The sequence below is a fragment of the Aulonocara stuartgranti genome (genome assembly GCF_965226115.1).
Source record: "Aulonocara stuartgranti genome assembly, chromosome: 1".
Classification (NCBI taxonomy): Eukaryota; Metazoa; Chordata; class Actinopteri; order Cichliformes; family Cichlidae; genus Aulonocara; species Aulonocara stuartgranti.
Genome location: NC_138939.1, coordinates 19989606 through 20008537, shown reverse-complemented (window position 1 = coordinate 20008537; position 18932 = coordinate 19989606). Strand labels below are relative to the sequence as shown.

General features: G+C 39.9%; 1 protein-coding gene across 4 annotated transcripts in view; it reads left to right on the top strand.

The window, feature by feature from the left end:
• Positions 1 to 12169, top strand: part of cpne7 (copine VII) — a 35970-nt gene extending 23801 nt beyond the window's left edge. For all 4 annotated transcript variants that reach the window (XM_082527182.1, XM_082527183.1, XM_082527185.1 and 1 more), the window contains 5 exons: positions 2051 to 2105; positions 4986 to 5037; positions 5392 to 5525; positions 6379 to 6615; positions 7665 to 12169. In XM_082527182.1, coding sequence (XP_082383308.1) covers positions 2051 to 2105; positions 4986 to 5037; positions 5392 to 5525; positions 6379 to 6615; positions 7665 to 7817 — 631 coding nt within the window. In that variant the 3' untranslated portion in view covers positions 7818 to 12169. The remainder of the gene's footprint in view (positions 1 to 2050; positions 2106 to 4985; positions 5038 to 5391; positions 5526 to 6378; positions 6616 to 7664) is intronic.
• Positions 12170 to 18932: the final 6763 nt, after the last annotated feature.

The window sequence follows — 18932 nt, the reverse complement described above, 5'->3', positions numbered from 1 at the left end:
TCATGGCAAATTATTGGAATTCACCAACATGCCCTTCAACAACAATCAAAAGCGCCACACTTTAATATAGGCAACATCTGAAGTTTAAACTGGCCAAAGAGGAAGTTGTTTGGACAAAGTCAAAAGTTCAAAAAAGTATAAGGCCTGGTGGACTTCCTGTTGGGTTTCCATGAGTGGACCCCACTCGTGTGTAACAAACTTCATTCAAGTAGCTCGAACTATGTCTTGGTAGTACTTCATTAAAGATGTGTTAGGTGGCGCTATAGAGCAAAACTATTTTGAAACCATAAAATATGTAACTTTTCACCAGACTTTACACATGTGCTAATTTTGAGTACTTTTAGGCTTCATTACTTCATAAATAATAACAAATGGCGCAAATACAATGGGGCCTTCCCACTGTTACTGCTCAGGCCCTTATAACCAGTCATTTCTGTGGTAGTAAAATAACAATCCTGGTACAGCTATTACTAATTGCAGTACAACTAAAACTTGTCAAGCCGAAGTTAGTTCTTTCAATAGTTATCAGGCAGTTAAGAGTTATTGCTCCCTCTGAAAGTGTGAAAATCATCTCTGTGCCAGTGTTTATGTAAGTCCACAAACACCAGAGTTAATTGAACACTTCTGATAGCTCTGAAAAGCTGCCTCAAAGCCACATTAGCCACTATAAGTGGATAAACAGCTCTCCAATCAACACTTGTCCATGCACCAAATAACACAACTTCCTAACACTGTGCAGTTTGCTGGCCACCCTCTGAGGCACCCACACCATGTCCTGAATAAATGAATAAAAGACATGATCTCAAAATGTTTGTTCAACCCCAAACCAAGAGCTGAAGATGTTGTTTGCGATTGCACGGAGCTGGGTTGGCTTGTCAGTGATGAAGGCATGAAATCGATAAATGTCCTGATAACAGAAGCGGCCATTAGACAAAGCTGTCTGTAGGCAAAGAGTCCCTGATGTGACTGAAAACAAGTCGTGACAGCTCCAGTGCTTACTCTAAATGCCCAGAAATTCCCAAAATATTACTGTAAATACTTTTTGTTTGCCGGAATACATTAGATTACTTTACAGGCATTACTGTATGTATTTGTATACTGCATATACAGTAGTTTTTTTTTTCAATAAAGCTAATGAACAGGATGCTCTAATGGGGTGTAACAGAAAGTGAGTGACCAAAACAATATCCTTCAGTTTCCATAATGCAACCCAAATGTGTCTTTTGCTCCTATCCCGCCTGGTTAAACCCATGGCTTTCAAAACAGATCAAATCAAAAGAGCAAAAATGGAAACAGGACAACGAGAACAAAGCTGAGCTGTAAGATATGTCATGAAGATATAAAAATCATGTCTTGTATTGTAGGTAGTGTGCATTTGTTGTGCATTTCATGTTTGAATGTCTGAGTGAATGCTAGAGGAAGATATTCCACACAGGTACTGTGTAACTGTGAGTAACTTTCCAGCATTGCTGTGCAGTGGAGTTACAGGCACTGAATCCCATTAGTGTGCTGCAAACACTTGCTGTCTACAGCTGAGAAGGTGTGGGGTTCAGGGTCAGGTTCAAGTTTACTTTAAAGCTGAACAGGACGTTGCTTTTTCATTTCATAAAGGATATCCATACTTAGAATTCAGACACGCAAATAAAATTGTAGTGGGCAAATATAATACACTTTATCTGGAGTGTACTATCTTGTTATTCATACAAACTGTGCACCCTGGCCTCTGACTGGAGGCAGCGAATCCAGCTTAACAGACTTTTGAAGTAATATCTTCCCATCTAAATGGTACAGTGAAAAATGAAGAGGCTAAAAATCGTTAGAAGCTCTGTGAACAGGTGCAAATGCTGTCTGCACTGACTGTGGGACAGATTTCAAATTGTAATTCAAGCTTTTAACACGTTCTAAAATGCAAACAAGCATGAGGTATGCCCTCAGAAATACAAACAGATGGATAAGCCATCAATATTTTCCAGATTGCAATCAAAAGGCAACCACAGATTAAAATGCAGTTGCTTTAATTTGTAACTGATTAATTTGCTTATCGTTTCAGTGACAAGCGATTTTCAGCTTTGGGGTTCGGCGCCAGAATCCCTCCAAATTATGAGGTGAGTATTTTTTGTGTGCATCTCTGTTCTCCCTTTTTACTCCTCTGTTCTAAACACTGTGCTTCTTCCAGTGATAATGATGTGTGCTGTATAGAAGTGTGCTCTTACCGAAACCAGGTATTTTCCACTAATCTGGGATTTGACGTTACGTGAGCCAATTTTCATGACCTGTTCCAGGACACAATTTGTCATTCAAAATTTCACATTTAAAACTAATTACCGAGGGTATTTTTATTCATAAGCCCCTCGTCTTAAAATATCCACTTGTCTCGAGAAAATATCACGTTACAATGACACAGAAGCCCCAGAGTGTTGATCCTCAATTTACATAAGAATTCATGAGTGTGAGAGCATTTGTTTAAGCAAATTAGACTTTGGGAACCGAAAGCCCTCGGTGATTCTGAATAGAGCCCCTGGGAGATGTCTGTCATGTGAACAGTGAGCACACACACACACACACACACACACACACACACACACACACACACACGGACACACACGGACGAAACACCATCCTCACATAGTCTATCAGACCAGAAGGGCCTGTGTTTAATGTAAGATTGTAATGTGCTATTCTTCAGTAGGAAACACTCATAATTATCATTTCAATCATGCTCAGCTTTGCAGCTCAATAATGCAAACTATTAATTTCTGAATTTGCCATAGCAGTGATTTCCTCACAGGAGCCAATTTTATTTAAACCGTGTCCTGTTGATCTATTGTCGCTGGTGGCGCAGGTGATTCTAAATTAAGCTATTCGATAAATCATAAAGTGCATCTGTGGACTCATAGGTTAGGGACTGTACTAGGTGCCAGAAGTGCGAGGGCTCTTCTGACCGCGGTACCATTTATTATGCATTATGCATAAGTATTAAAGATGTTAATTTAATGCTAAAGATTTATCACATACAGTATGAGCTGTGGGAATTAATGAATAAAAAAAGAATAAATAATTTTTTCTAACACAGCACAAATAATACAAAACAAGTAACAAGTAGTTGAGTTGTATTATTTCTACACATTTCATTGCAAAATCTTTGACCTTTTTCATTTTACTATGAAGCCTTTCTTGGCTGTAACTGCTGATACTCGTGATTAAATGTGTGTTATTTAAATCTTAAATACAGAAGAAAAAAAACTTCCAAAGGTTTAGTCAATAATGAAATTAGGATTGTTTTTGCACGTACATCTCCTTGGTTTGCCTTTCAAACAACCACGATCTTCATTTGCATCTGGTCTTGGGCCAGTTGTTTTCTTCCAAGTGACCTCTTATGTGCTTCCCAGGTGGCCGGAAAGTATCCTTGATTTTTAGCTTGATTGTGACTGCCATTAGAGCCACCTGCTGAATGCAAACTGCTCAGGAGTGAGTGTGGCACATATTCATGCAAATAATCTCCTGACCACAGAGGCACATTCACAACAACTAGTGCAGTATTTTATACGATCAAAGGAACAAAAAAAATGTTACGAACACTACAGTTTCTTTAAGATTGTAATATTAATGTCTGACTGTCATACAACAGTTGGAATAGCTCAAATGAAACTAATAATATTACCAGTGCCTAAAAATGCTCTGTTCCATCTAAGTGTCTCTGAAAGCTATATGTGAACCAGAGGCACAATCAGAAGCACACAAATGGACCATTTAAAAGGGAGACGGCTGTTAATAGCATTATTAGACATTATAATGTCATTAATGTTACACTTGGGTGTTGTACTGCTGCGTCATGTGAGAAAGTCTGTTGTTAAACACTCTACACTGTGACTCACTTCAGGCTGTAAATCACGTTATAGACGTGATTTACAAAAGTGACGTTAAAAAAAAGTAGCCAGCTGGAGAAGAGTCAGTTGTCACTGATCTGGCTGACAGTTGGTGCCTGTGGGAAAAAAAAACAGTTTCTTGTGAGAGGATGGATTGAGAGGGGGATTTTATTTTTGCCAATTAAACAGCTTTGAGATAAACAAAATGTATCTGACATTTGGATTGCAGGGAAAAAAACATTTAAAAGAAGAGTGGGTGCAAAGCCTGTTTTAAAAAAAACAGATATTAAGCACGTAATACATGCTTTATGCTCATTACTGTATAGTGTGACGAATAATTGGTTCGGGATATGTATACAAATAGCATAGATAGACTGCACCATTATGGGACATACGCAAGCCTCGTTAAAAAAACAATACGTGTCAAATTTCGGCAATATTTGATGAACATTTTAATCACAACTCTTGATGTTGTTGTCTGTTTACCACCTGATCTGATCTAGTTTGCCTTTGACTAATCTTAGGAAATGCAGTATTTCCCCTTGATTAGTTAAAAAAAAAACCCCAAAATCTAATCCTCTTGTTGGACAACCACGCGATGTGAGTCACTATTATATTTACCCTGTGTCTTATTATCCTGCTGTCTTGTGTTTACCTTATATGACTTTTCCATGTGTTTCCTGTTTTACTGTGTGCATTATGTTTTGTTTCACTTCCTGTGTCATTAGTTAGATTTAGTTCAGCCATGTACTCACCTGTTTCTTATCATCATCATTGTCGTCCCGGGTATTTAACTGCTTAGTTTCAATCAGTTCGTTATCTTGTAATTTTCTAAGCCAAATGTGTGTTTCCCAGTCCAGTCCAGTCCAGTCAGCCAGTTGGTCCATTTGAAAAACTGTAATTTTTACTGGAATAACATGAGCACACAGAAAACTTGTCTTCAGTTTTGGTCAACTGCTCTTTTTGATTCTATTTAGATCAAACGTTTGTATTCACCTAACATTTTTTAACAGAATTGCAGTAAAAAACAAAACATGGAAGTAAAAAAAGGTTCGATTTCTTCACCAAATCCTAAATTGGAAGCCTTTCACACTTTCTCCTCTCGTTCCCCACTCACAGGTGTCCCATGACTTTGCCATTAATTTCAACCCAGAGGATGATGAATGTGAAGGTAGGTTGAAGGGCTTTGTTTACCTCCACTGATAGTAGTAGAAACAGCATCTACACCACCGGTAAAATAACACAAACTAATTAGGTGCAACCATTTCTGTCTCTCTGTAATTTTGTACTTACTTAAAAGTTAGTGTTTTAATGTGATAATATTCATGGATTTCATAACTGATTGGTTGAAACCTAAAGTGTCCGTCTTCAAATTGTGAAAAACAACAACAAAAATAATTCAGGCCAAGTTTGTTAGTATTCAGCAAATGAGTCATCTGACTGTACACTTCAGCCTGGACTTGTTAACTGACAGGTGTAGGTACCTGTGATGATGTTTTCTTCAATCCGCTCTTGCTTTGATCAGAGATCCAAGGAGTGGTTGAGGCATACCAGAACTGCCTTCCTAAGATCCAGTTGTACGGCCCTACCAACGTTGCTCCGATCATTAACAGGCTAGCCAAGGTGGCGGCAGGTGACGGCAACATTAAAGATGCTTCTGTGAGTGCACATTTCTACTCTTTTTTTCTTTTTCCTCAGAAATATTTGGTTCTTTATTTTATACGGCCTTTTTGTTTTTCCCGGGGTTTCTTTTTGCCTCCCAGTGAAATTCCTCAAGACAGCATTGCTAATAGTAGTAATTTCCTTTGGTCCAAAAGAAGTAGGAGCCCATTATAAAACAAGTAGTACTTTTTAAATCATACAGAGCTGTATTGACAATATTTCATTCAACATATTTTGATATCATTTCCTTTTTTGTACAGCAGTTAAAGTGTGTCTAATAGAGTTACTTGCTGCTCATGTTTCCTAATGCTGAGAGTAAAGACTCAGGATTTTGATCCACCGCCTGCACAGACATTGTGTTCTGAACTATTACACATACTGTGATTGCACTGACCTTCATTATAATTTATTCCTAAATGTCAGTCTGCCTTTTGAACAGTAACAGCAAACAAACTTCGACTCATTGGACCAATCCGAAGTGTTTACAGTACATTGTTCCATGTTAATATCCTGGGTCCATGCTGCTCAAGTAATTACACACTTGAAATTAATTTTGCGCACACGGACACAGATGTGGTGTCTCTGCTTGTGATCTAGTTGTTCTTTATCTTATGCTCTTTTTTTTTTATTATTTGTTTTGGACTCTGTTGTTTTCTATGTAACATTTTTGACTAACTGACACAAACACATAATCTTTTCTACTCAGCAGAGGCTGTAAAATGATCCAGAACAGCATGAAAGGCCTCCTTCAGATGACAGCGCACACTGAGCTTAGAACCACATGTTGCGGTTGAAATGGGTTAACGTTAGCATGGATTAATTCACAGTGAAAGGTTTTATCTTCTTCCAGCGATACCACATCCTGCTCATCCTCACGGATGGTGTAGTGACTGACATGGCAGACACACGTGAAGCCATTGTACGAGCCTCCTACCAGCCTCTCTCCATAATCATTGTTGGTGTGGGCAATGCCGACTTCACAGACATGCAAATTTTGGATGGAGACGATGGAGTCCTACGCTCACCGAAGGGCGAGCCGGTCCTCAGAGACATTGTGCAGTTTGTGCCCTTCAGAGACTTCAAAACGGTCAGTCCTTCTCTCCATCTCTCTGCTTTTGTTGACTTGTTCAGGATTCCTTTCAATCCTGCTCTGTGTGACTGCTTAGCATGGGATGCTCTCAAAAATAATAATTATTATAATTTTATTAAGCCCTTGTCATTTAAAAGAATAAACAGGCAGCTTTTGCTGGTTTTTCAACTGCTACAGATGGCCATCATGGACTGGAGGAAATCCAGAAATGTGCACACACGAGAACGGTTTCTTAATGTTGTTACATCCAATTAGTAATTTTTCCGATGTATAATTGCACCGTCTGTTATAGATCCTTGTTCATGTCTGCCTATTTTCTGAAAATATGCACAGAATACACGGAATAACGAGTTAATGCATAAACTAAATAAAATCTTTTCCTGACTCTGCATTCATCTGATAGTACACATCAGCCAATTCAGCCACAACCATCAAAACGCCATATCAGTGAACACATTTCAAAGTAATGTTGTTCATTGCTTTGCTGGAATTACAGAGATTCGGACAGTCAATGCAAGAAGACCTAAAGCTGTTCTGGCCACTTCTGATGAATCAGATTCATTTTAATTTACTTACTGCATATTAGGTTAGTGTTTCAGTCTGAAACTATCAGTTCATGCAAGTCACTTAAGTTGAAAATGAATTATAAGATATGTTGCCACATTTATGTTCCTGTAATGTATATGTATAACTTTATGCTACTGTGCAACTGTAGATTGCCCCTTAATAGTAAGAAAAACACGAATAAATCAGTGGCAATACAGTAAAACAAACACTGCAGGACTTATTATTTTGGTTGATGTAACTCCTGGGAGTGAGACAGAACAGACTTTGTACAGAGTAATGCACACAACAGGTGCCATCTAATAGAGGTCTTACTCTGACGTACTTTTAAAAATTTGTCTGAAACAAAGAACATCATTATTGCCACCAGAGGCTCTAGATGTAGATGAGAAACCTTATAACCTTTATGTTCCTTATCACAGATTAAAACAATATTTAACAATTGTCTTAACAACTCCAGCTGTTCTCTAACTTTGTTGCAGGCATCACCTGCCGCCCTGGCCAAATGTGTTCTGGCAGAGGTGCCCAGCCAAGTAGTAGAGTACTTCAGCCACAAGGCCATCTCTCCTATGAGTCCTATGAGGGACTTACCGACTCCCATCCTCAGCCCAGTTGCCACCACTCCAACAGAATAACTGCACACCCTGTTCCCGCGACCAAGCTTTGACCACAGCATCAGTCTGGCAAACTGAGAAGGATGCTTGTCTCACTTTGGACATAAACTGGAGAAAAAAACCTTCTAAATGTGTTGTCGCTCGTGTATTTCATTTTTCAAAACAAGCAAAGTGTTTACACAAGGACGGTACTACAGAGATTGTGGGTTATATTTCTGCGCTCAGTGCGGATTGAGCACTCGTCTCTGACTGTGCAAATCGACCATCCAGCTGTTTCAGCATCAGGAGTCCTGGAGGATTTTTTCCCCCCATGATTTTTATGCATGCAGACAAATCCCTTAGTGACGATCTACTGATCGCGGCAGGCTTAATATTCTTTGTTGCCCATGAAGTTCAGCTTTTTCCCCTTATACATACAGTGTGTTCAGATATTGTTTTGGAGAGGTACTATACCAGATGATTTCATCGCAATTTGATTGTTTTAACTTAAGTATGGACGTGTGGATGGTTTAAAATAGTTAATAACAAATAAACAATTTGCCCTGCAAATCAAAATCTGTCTGCAGAATTGGCCAAACAACCCATGACCTGACATTGGAATAAATGAAAACGGTTGCTAAGGCTTAAAAGCTTTTTTTTTTCTTCCAAAAGGCAGCAACCATAATCAACAAATCAAGAGCAGCCCTCATTGCAAATGCAAGAACTGGCACTACTACTTCTTGGCAAACAAAAACAATTAGTGCCATGTGTGATTGACAGTTGGACTGTACAGGTTGCCAAATGTATGTATCCTGTGTAAAATAAGCGTCTAAATAACAGCTCTGAACCATTTCCCAAGAAAACCTGATGAAAAAACAGCAGCAATGGAAATATCTTTGTTGAGCGCTCTCATGCCAGACTTGTTCATCTTGAACTTCTGTGAAACTGCAAGCGACATAATAACTTCAGCAATCTGCAATATTTGCTACAGCTTCAGCTCTTGGTGTGCTTTTTCAGTTGTAACAGGGAGCCGAAAAGACAGAGCAAGACAGGAACGGAAGATGTGTTTGGGTGGTTGTGTAGTAGCGAAAGGTTGTAAGGCGCTGCCTTTTCTGCGGGTATCCGTGAGCAAAGCTCGAGTAACATACTCTCAAAGAGCTAATCGATGACTGCGCCCTATTTTTGGTCTCTTGTCTAGTGGCTACGATGTAAGCTGTGAAAGTCATGCTTTTTGTCGGGTGAATCCTTTCCCTCTGAATTGTCCATCTTTGTTTGTTGTCATCTCTAAACCATGCAGGTTGTACTTTCTGCAGTGACTTCTTTTTATAGATATATTTCCGTTCCTTTTTTGTGCTGCCTTTTATATGAAATATAATTCTACTTGATGTTTGATGATAGATTTAATGGGTGAGAAAGACAAGAAATGAAAGCACAAGTGAACCATTAGCGCTGTTATGCACAACTTAATATATCCATTACATTTACATCACATAGATCAAAATCTAAAACAATAGTATGACTGGTCACCAAATTTCCATTTTCTTCAGCGTTTCATAATAATAAAAAAGAAAAACGTCGATCCATGATAAACTGTTCTTTATTTCACTTCCATCTAACTCTTGCCTGAAGGTTTCCCGTTTACTGGATGGAGACCTTTGATTTTGCTGTTCTATTGAGCTTCACAATGTTCAGTATATAAAATACGTAACCTTCATTTTTATTTATCCTGCCTGAGCTTTGTCAGATTGTCTTCATATTGTTCAGAGTGTAGCCCGTAACCCGTGTCAGTCAGAAAAAGCTGTCATGTTTTACCCTTATTACTAATGCTACAGTGCTTAAAGCACAGTCTCTAAACTGAAACGCTTTGCAGCAGAAAAACAAGTTGCTGTTTTTAAAAAAAATATATATATTATTATTGTTCTGTGAATACCTGTGTGGATATTGCAATCTAAAGAAGAAAAGAGAGACTGTGTGTTTAAGCTACCGGCAATTATTTTTCAACGAGTGTGCAAAAAGTCAACAGCACCAGATAGTCCTTCAAAAGGCGTCCTCTTGGCATTTAATTAATTTTCAAGTGTACAAATAACCTTGACAACAAAAACTTTTGCCTAATCAAGTAACTATTTCCAAGAATGCAGATTTCACCTCAGCATTACATTTTTACTGATCAACACTCATTCAAAAGATTTTTACGTTTTGAATGAAATCTCTCCCTGGACTAAAGAAATCCTATATTTTTCTTAGTATTGTGTTCTCCTTTGGTATTCAGTTGCATATGCAAGGTTTGCTTTAATGACAGTGTTAATAATTACAAGTTTAAGCCCCACAGAAAGTGTTAAATTCCTCATTAATCATCTGATGACCATTGCTTAAAAACGTGATCATACAGTAGTGAGTTTCAGTAATAATAAATAACATGAGCGCTCCATGACTGTCAAGCTGGATAATGTGCAAATTATACTCTAACACGGTTTGGCTCTTCTTTATTTGACCCTGTACTTCGTATATTTATCTACAATGGTGCATTTGCACTGTGAATGATTCTGAATGGTGACAAATGCACTTGGAAAGAAACCACTCTGTCACTGCCAATAAATGTACAGGAAGCAAATTAAGTCTTTACAGCTACTCCATCATGCACATATCCACTCCAAACTACAAATACTAGTCAGACTTTGATTTGTCCTCTAGAGTTTAACCACCCTTCCCCAGACACAGATTATTGACTTCCCATGAAAGCACCTAAACACAGCTACCTCTGCTGTCAGCTGCTTTTTGAACTTTGATGATCAGCTATTGAGGATTCTTCTGTCACTGTGGATCACAGGATGAGACCTATTGATTCAGCAGGCCTTGATTCAGAGCCGTACTCGGTTACTCGAATGTAAATAATCCTGGAGGGAATTGCGTCTCACAGCTGAAGCGTAGAGCCATGTTACCAGTTTACAGCGGGGTAGGAATAAATGCAAAAATGAGGAAATTCTCGGCTGGAATAATCAGCATCTGAAGATTTTGGCTGGTTATTCAGAAGTTTTGACTTTCCTGCATGATGAATAATTGTTTTGCTGTTCATGCATCTTAATACAGTCCTTATTATTCTCCTGTGAACGATTTACAGCACAGAAAATGTTGCCATTCTTGGATAATTACTGTAACAAAAAGCATTTTTTAAGAGATTTTGTCAATGAAGCAAGCTTTGTACTTTATCATAATCCTTTAGCTGCCACTTATTCTAATGAAATATGGCAGGAAGTGCAGATATCAACTAGTATTTCTGTTCCTTGAGGGCAAACCAGCTCCCTTATTAATAACTAGAAGACATCCATGTTCATTCTGTGATTTGTGCCTTAACGTGGCAATACGCTTTTTGTCCCCTGTAACTTACAGTATCTCACTCTACGCGACTCTGCCTCAGGTTATGAGCTGCTCCGGCTCAAATGGTTCATTCCCTTATACCTTTAACATTTGCATGGGATGGGATTTTAAAAATGATCAGTAATTAACCACAGAATTCAGGCTAAACGTTATCCCTTATAAGCAACTTTAGTTTGCTTTTATCATCAACAATGCTTCATGGCTTATCTAAATTACAAGGGGTGTTTGATGGTTGTACAGCAGTGATGGATGGGTCTTCTATGCTTCACCAGATTTTCCGCAAACAAATCTTCAAAATCTTTACTCAAATCAATTAAAGATCCTATTCTGTTTCCATTTCCTTTTAACTACAATGATTCAAATATGGAATGCTGAAATAATAATTGTGCGCTTGTTTGCAAGAACTGCCCTGAACCCAGGCATCATCAAGGCTCAACAAACTTAATTCGATTTTTTTTTAAAATAAAATAAACGGCATTCTTATTCTAATGAGAATTTATCTACTGCACCATAATGGTGCAATCAAGAGTTAACTAAAGCAGTAAGACCACAGTGCATGTACCCATCTTGCTCTGCAGATTGGGAAAAAAAAAAAAGCTGTGAGGAATTCACTGAGCTACTTATTCTCCCTTATCTATTCTTGCACTATTGTCAGACAAAATTAACAAGTCATAGGTTTTACACCTCCTCGTTGTATCGGAAATTTCCCATGCACTCTCTCTCTTTCTCTCTCTCTTTCCCCTGCTCAGCAGAGTAGGGTTTACAGTCCATAACTGTAATATGAACCTGGTGTAACTGCCGGCCCCGTGGCCAACAAGGATCCCATGCATCATTAGTAAATATTTGATTTCTTTAAAGGGAAAAAAGGGATTTATTGCATGCATACTTTTATTGTTACGCTGTGCTGTACAGTCATTCCTTTAGATTTTATGATATGCTAATATGCAAGCCTGCATTTGCACAAACCTCTGTTCCTGTAGTTTATGCTCTTTGTCTTGCAGTTAGGTAAATAAATCTCATCATTTAAGTGAAAATGTCTCTGGGGTTTATTGTAATTAAATAAACGATTAATTACTGAATGATTCAAATCTCGAATCAGCATTAATCTGTTTCTTTTGTCATCTAGCTTCTTCTGATCCTACTCATATATTCCAGTGATCATCTCACAAAACATTTCCTCGCCTCACGCTGCCACACAAGCAGGATGAAAAGAAAAAGCGATACTGATGTGCTTGGTAAAAAGTAGGTTAGGCTATCAGCTACACATTTGCTTTGTGTGGTTTGCCGATGCTGTGAGTACCTTGCATGGAAAGAGGGACTAAGCCTACTCTTTAATTCCATCAGACAGCTCCTTTCATTTAACGGCTATTGTTGAGAGCACTGAATAACGGTTGTTTCCATGGTGACACCTACTTGTGGGGAGACGTAGACCTTCATTTTTGTCAGATTCAGGGACAAAGATGCAGGATGTGGCGAGGACTCTGGCAGGAGGTCATCTGCACATGTTTTATGAACGAAGGAGGGGTTTGATTGTGATGAAAACTGTTTTTATCAAGGCCACTAAATGTCCAGGATGGCTTTGAGCCTCAGGTGGGCTCTGAGTCCAGTATAGACGGCTTTTGCTTCTCTCGCTGTCGGGCTCTCTTCTGCAGCCCTTTTTGTGCCTGGTTGACTGATTTATGGCCACAATTAAAGAACACTCACCATCGCTTAACATTCACTGGCAATAAAATCAACAACAGGCTTGCACCCTGGGACAAGGTGCTGTTGTTTAGTGAAAGCAGCTCATTGCCTCCATGTTATCACATTACTTTTAATGCCTTTAAACTCAGCTGGGCTTCCCTCGCCCTGGTATTACTTGGAGGTCTATCTGGAGGTGCTGCAAAAGAAGTAAGGACAGGAGGAGGACTCATTGGTTGGTTTTATTCTCAGTGGCTGGTTGCCTATAATGAGGAAATGACTAATAAGTGATGGAGAATGGGAAATCTCTGTAGTAATTAGCTACTCCCCCTTCCCCGAGGGAACAGTACACACCTTTGAAATGCTTCCAGTAAGCTTACCCAGTGTTATCGCTCACATGCCCGTTATTCTCCTGTTACTTTGTGCACATACATGTATGTTTACGCATAGACATAGACACAAGTTAAAGAATAAAGCTGTTAATAATGCTTTTGTGAGGAGCACCTGTGCAAGTTACAAAAAGGAAAAGCAATTCCTACGATTACATTATATTATCGTCAAATGATGCCGTGTTCTCGGGCACCAGCAGCTTTCTCAGCACCCTTGGTCGATCATGCATGCAGAGAGCCTGATTGAAGCGAGTCTCTTCAAACATGTCAATAGATGAGTCATCTGGAATCAGGATTCAAGCATCCTGATAAGGAAGAAGAAAAGACACAGCGCCACAGAGGAGAATGAAGTTTGGATTCCGAGTTCAATTAAATTCACTTTGAGAAAATGTTGTGCAGTCAAGCAATGTCATCCCGTGGTCCTGAATCGTGCCTCATTTGTTATCGCACTCTCCCGCACCCTTGTGCCGTCCACTGACATTCTCTCTTTTCATTTCAATTTTCACATTTATTTTGCAATTCAAGAGCCATTGTTACTGCTTGGGAGAAAACAAAAAACGTTCAGCATTCAGAAACTATCAGCATTCAGTGTAAGTTTTCCCATAACACAAACACTTAATGTGAAACCCCTCATCATAATACTGTGAGACCTTAGGAGGCTGCGTGCTTGAGATAAATGCTAATGCAAGGATGACAATACAGTCATGGTGACAATGCTAATATACTTTTAGCAAGAAATGTTTACTAGGTTCATCCTCTTTGTTTGCATTTTCATACTAAATATGCAAATTAAACAAAAAGATGCAGGTGAATTGGATGGGTAGGTCATTAATTTCGCAGGTGTGTTTGTAATAAATCAAATGAGAAAACTGCAATGATGACAATTGCGGGAGATTTAAAGTTAAGGGATCACTAAAGTTATTACACTTTCATCCATCCAGTCGACCCTTATTCAATCTGAAGAAATCATGTGTGGACAGTCCTTTTTTGTTCAGTGACATCTGTCAACACAAAAAGAAAGGAGATAAAGCACAAAGAGAAGAGGCATTATCACAGCTGGTTAAATAAAAATCACGGAAAACTTTCCGTTTACTCAACATGGTCAGTTAGACAAGGTAATTAAAATGCAAATTAATATGAGTAACCATAACAAATTGCAAATAAAATAAATATTCCACCCATCCACTTTTTTTGTTTCTGCTTATCCGTTGCTGGAGCCTATCCCAACCGAGAGCCTGGGTACACCGTGGACAGGTCGCCAGCGCTCATTTTTACACCCATGTCCAATTTAGAATCACCAATGAACCCAACAGGCTGTCTTTGTACTGTGCGGAAGAAGTAACTATTCGACTGATAAAAGAGGTAATTAAAATGTGAAATAAAATACAGTGGCGTGAAACTAGTAGAGGTGCCCTGATTTAAAAAACAAAAACTTAAAAGAAAATCACATTTGTAAAAGGTTTGAGTGTATTGGGTTTCGTATTTTTCCTACTGGAGTCGGGAGAAACGAAATTAAAAGCAGCCTCTTCATGTTCAGAGCTAAGAAGAATCTGAAAGGTGACGTTTTAATTTTCCAGTAGGGACTGGTGCCAGTGACTCTCACATCTCTCTTTAAGCGAAGCCCACCTAATGTAATTATATGTAATGAGATGATATGTACTGTAGGCATTGTCAGGTGTAAGACACATAAGATGTTAAGAGGATACATGCCTATAAATCATCTCCGTCTAGGCAAAATGCCCCAAGAAGGAAGCTCATTATACAAAAGTACAGTGTCTCCGTGCCACAGCCCTAGATCCATCTACACCTCTGACACCAACAGATATAGTCGTATAAATTAGACTCCCTCATAAAATCCCAACTTTAACTCTTCTTTCCCACCAGCATAGCGTCTCCCTTCCCTCTCACTTCCATCCTTTCAGCTTTACTAAAACGATGTGAGAATCCTACCTGCAATGGAGTCACACAACCGTGGCGTTATCAATACAGAGATCTAGATGAGTTAGAGTGGGAGAGCCTTCTTCCAGTCTGTCAAGATTTTTTATTTTTTCACCTATGCCACCCTTTTTTATTTCTCGAGTAGCGTGAGCAGACGTGATCCTGGATCACTGGCTGCTTCATTTTTGTTAAAAGTAAAAAAAAAAAAAAAAAGGAAAAATACTGTAATTAAAGGAGCAAAAAAAAATACTGTCCTGATTCTTCTGCAAAGGAGGTTTTGTCTTTGGTAGATTCTGTCTGTAAGCATGACAGCTTAACATGTTTTGAATGAGTCCTGATAAAACTTGTAGGGGTGTAGATCAGGGGTCATGTTAACAATCCATTAAAATTTGGCTACCGTGGTCTTCATGTTCAACTTAATGATTTATTGAATAAAAATGTATTCTTACAAATGTATAGTGTTTATTGTCAACATATAAAAAGTTGACGCAGTTGACGTCTAACCTTTCCTTCAAGGTCAATAAATTGATTTTAAGGTCAACAGTGACTTTTTAATGATATAATTAGAATACATGTACTATAATCCTGAATAATTATTATTTCTTATATATATTATCTCGGGGTCTTGTTCGCGAATGATGGGAGAAGGGAGCCGGAGATCGACAGACGGATTGGGGCTGCAGCTGCAGTAATGCGGACGCTGCACCGGTCCGTCGTGGTGAAGAGGGAGCTGAGTGTAAAAGCGAAGCTCTCGATTTACCGGTCGATCTACGTCCCTACCCTCACCTATGGCCACGAGCTGTGGGTAGTGACCGAAAGAACGAGATCGTGGATACAAGCGGCAGAAATGAGCTTCCTCCGAAGGGTGGCTGGCCTCTCCCTTAGAGATAGGGTGAGAAGTTCAGCCATCTGGGAGGGGCTCAGAGTAGAGCAGCTGCTGCTCCACATCGAAAGGAGCCAGCTGAGGTGGTTCGGGCATCTGACAAGGATGCCCGCTGGGCGCCTCCTGGGTGAGGTGTTCCAGGCATGTCCCACCGGGAGGAGGCCCCGGGGCAGACCCAGGACACGCTGGAGAGATTATATCTCTCGGCTGGCCTGGGAACGCCTTGGTATTCCCCCGGATAAGCTGGAGGAGGTGGCTGGGGAGAGGGAGGTCTGGGCCTCTTTGCTTAGGCTGCTGCCCCCGCGACCCGGCCTCGGATAAAGCGGATGAAGATGGATGGATGGATGGATATATATATTATGAGTTGTGCTTTGCTTTTGTTTTCACTGGACCACACGCCTTTTAAAAGTATGTTTAAAAAGAACAAAGAAGACATACAAGGTATAATACTGTTCTCTTAAAAGTATATACTGCATAGAGACAGAGCTGCCTTGGTGGAGGTTTTCTTGTTTGACTTTGGACTTATACTGAATTTTATCAGGACCTGTTGCAGTCAGTTTTTGTGTTTACTCATCCACCAGACACAATGTTAACGCTCACCTGGGAATGTGCACACTATGCTCTCACAAGGCATAAAAAGCACTGGGTCACTTTTTCTGACTCTTTTCATAATAAGACGACAGACATGCTGGAATACTGCTTCACAATTTCATTGGGCAAAGGTTACTTTGGGTTTTTGCTAGATTATGTAACTGAGGAACCTGAAGGGTGAAAAGTAATCTATAGAGGAGCTGCAAATATTCTGCTGGGCTGGGATGATTGGCAGTTACGTGCTAATCGGGTTAAATAGAGCGGTGTACACATGCTCGTGCTAATTGTTGGAATCAGCAGAAGAGCTGTATAAATGCAGAAATGTTATGATGTTGACTTTATAATAAAAGGAATGGAAAGGTGAGCCGATGATGCTGTTCAACACATTATCAAACAGTTCAAGTTACACTCCAGTGCACATCCACTGGCCACTTTATTAGGCATACCTGTTGTCAGAAGTATTTAATCAGCCAATCACATTTTAGCAACTCAGTCCATTTAGGCATGTGGACATGGTCAAGGCATGGCTATTAGCGCCAGATAGACTGGTATGAGTATATCAAAAACTGCTGATCTACTGGGATTTTTCCACATAACTGTCTCTAGGTTTTGCAGAGCATGGTGTCAAAGCAAAAAATATCCAGTCAGTGGAATTTGTCTGTGTAAAAATGCTTTGTGTATCCCGAAGGAAAATGGTCAGACTGCTCTGAGCTCATAGAAAGGCAACATTAACTCAAATAACAGGTGGTTGCAATCAAGGTATGCAGAAGAGCATCTCTCGATGTACAACATCTTGAACCTTGAACTAGATTGGGCTATAGCAGTAGACCACACAAGGAAGACACAACTGTCAACTATGAGCTACAGCTGGTGAAATAGGTGAAACTAACAAAAGAATATAAAACAAAAAACAAAATAATATATAAAACAAATAAAACTAAGCTCTTTAGTACCACCTGAGCATTGTTCAAATTGTACAACCCACATCAGCTGAACATTTCCACTGTGCACCCATCTTCTGATAGCTGTTTCTAGCAGGCAACATGTCAGAAAGCTCAAACTGGTTTCTTGGACATGACAATGTATCTGCAGCAGCTGTGCGATACTATTGTGTCAGTGAACCCCTACTATTAAGAATCAAGGCAGTTCCAAAGTCAATTGAGGATCCAACCTGTTACTGGCAAAACGTAACTAATCTCCAGTTAATCTTATGTCGAACATAACTGATTTCTATTGTGCTATACTTTTAGCTTAGTTTCTCCCATCAAAACACTGTATTATATTCTACTGTTTTGGGCATTTTTTGTATATCAATTCATCTGACAGAAAGTGTAATGTTCATGTTAAAAAAAGAGAATCCCCCTTTCTCACTTTTGCGCATTGGCATTTAAAAGTCAAGAAAAGAGCAAGAAATGCCAGTATCACTGATAACACTCTCAATCCTCACTGAAGCACACTGCAGGCAAAAGAGAGTAAAGCACATCACAAATGAGCTTTACACACACACACACACACACACACACACACAGACACACAGACACACACATATGGTAGTTCGATGGTAGGGAACAAACTACCAGAAGGCAACGTTGCAGACATAGAGGGCAGTTACAAGTACCTGGGGATCCCACAGGCAAATGGGAACCATGAGGAGGTCGCTAGAAAAGCTGCAACCACCAAGTACCTGCAGAGGGTCAGGCAAGTCCTAACAAGTCAGCTGAATGGTAAGAACAAGATCTGGGCTATCAACACCTACGCCCTGCCTGTGATCAGGTACCTTGCTGGGATAATAAGTTGGAAAGCAGGAGATAGAAGCCACTGACATCAAGACCAGGAAACTCCTAACCCTGCATGGAGGGTTCCACCCCAGGTCCAGCACCCTGAGGCTGTACGCTAAGGGGGGGGGGGGGGGGGGGGGGGGGGGGGGGGGCGATGAGTGTCAGCAAACATCCATCACATCACAAATGTGCCGAATACGGCCTGGAAGTCCTGAGGTCAAAATGGGAGATGCACCCAAGGGTGGTGGAGAATGACCGAGCTAAGATCCTGTGGGACTTCCAGATACAGACGGACAAAATGGTGGTGGCTAACCAACCGGACATAGTGGTGGTAGACAAACAGAAGAAGACGGCCGTAGTGATAGATGTACCGGTTCCAAATGGCAGCAACATCAAGAAGAAAGAACATGAGAAACTTGAGAAATACCAAGGGCTCAGAGAAGAGCTCGAGAAAATGTGGAGGGTGAAGGTAACGTTGGTCCCCGTGGTAATCTGAGCACTAGGTGCGGTGACTCCCAAACTA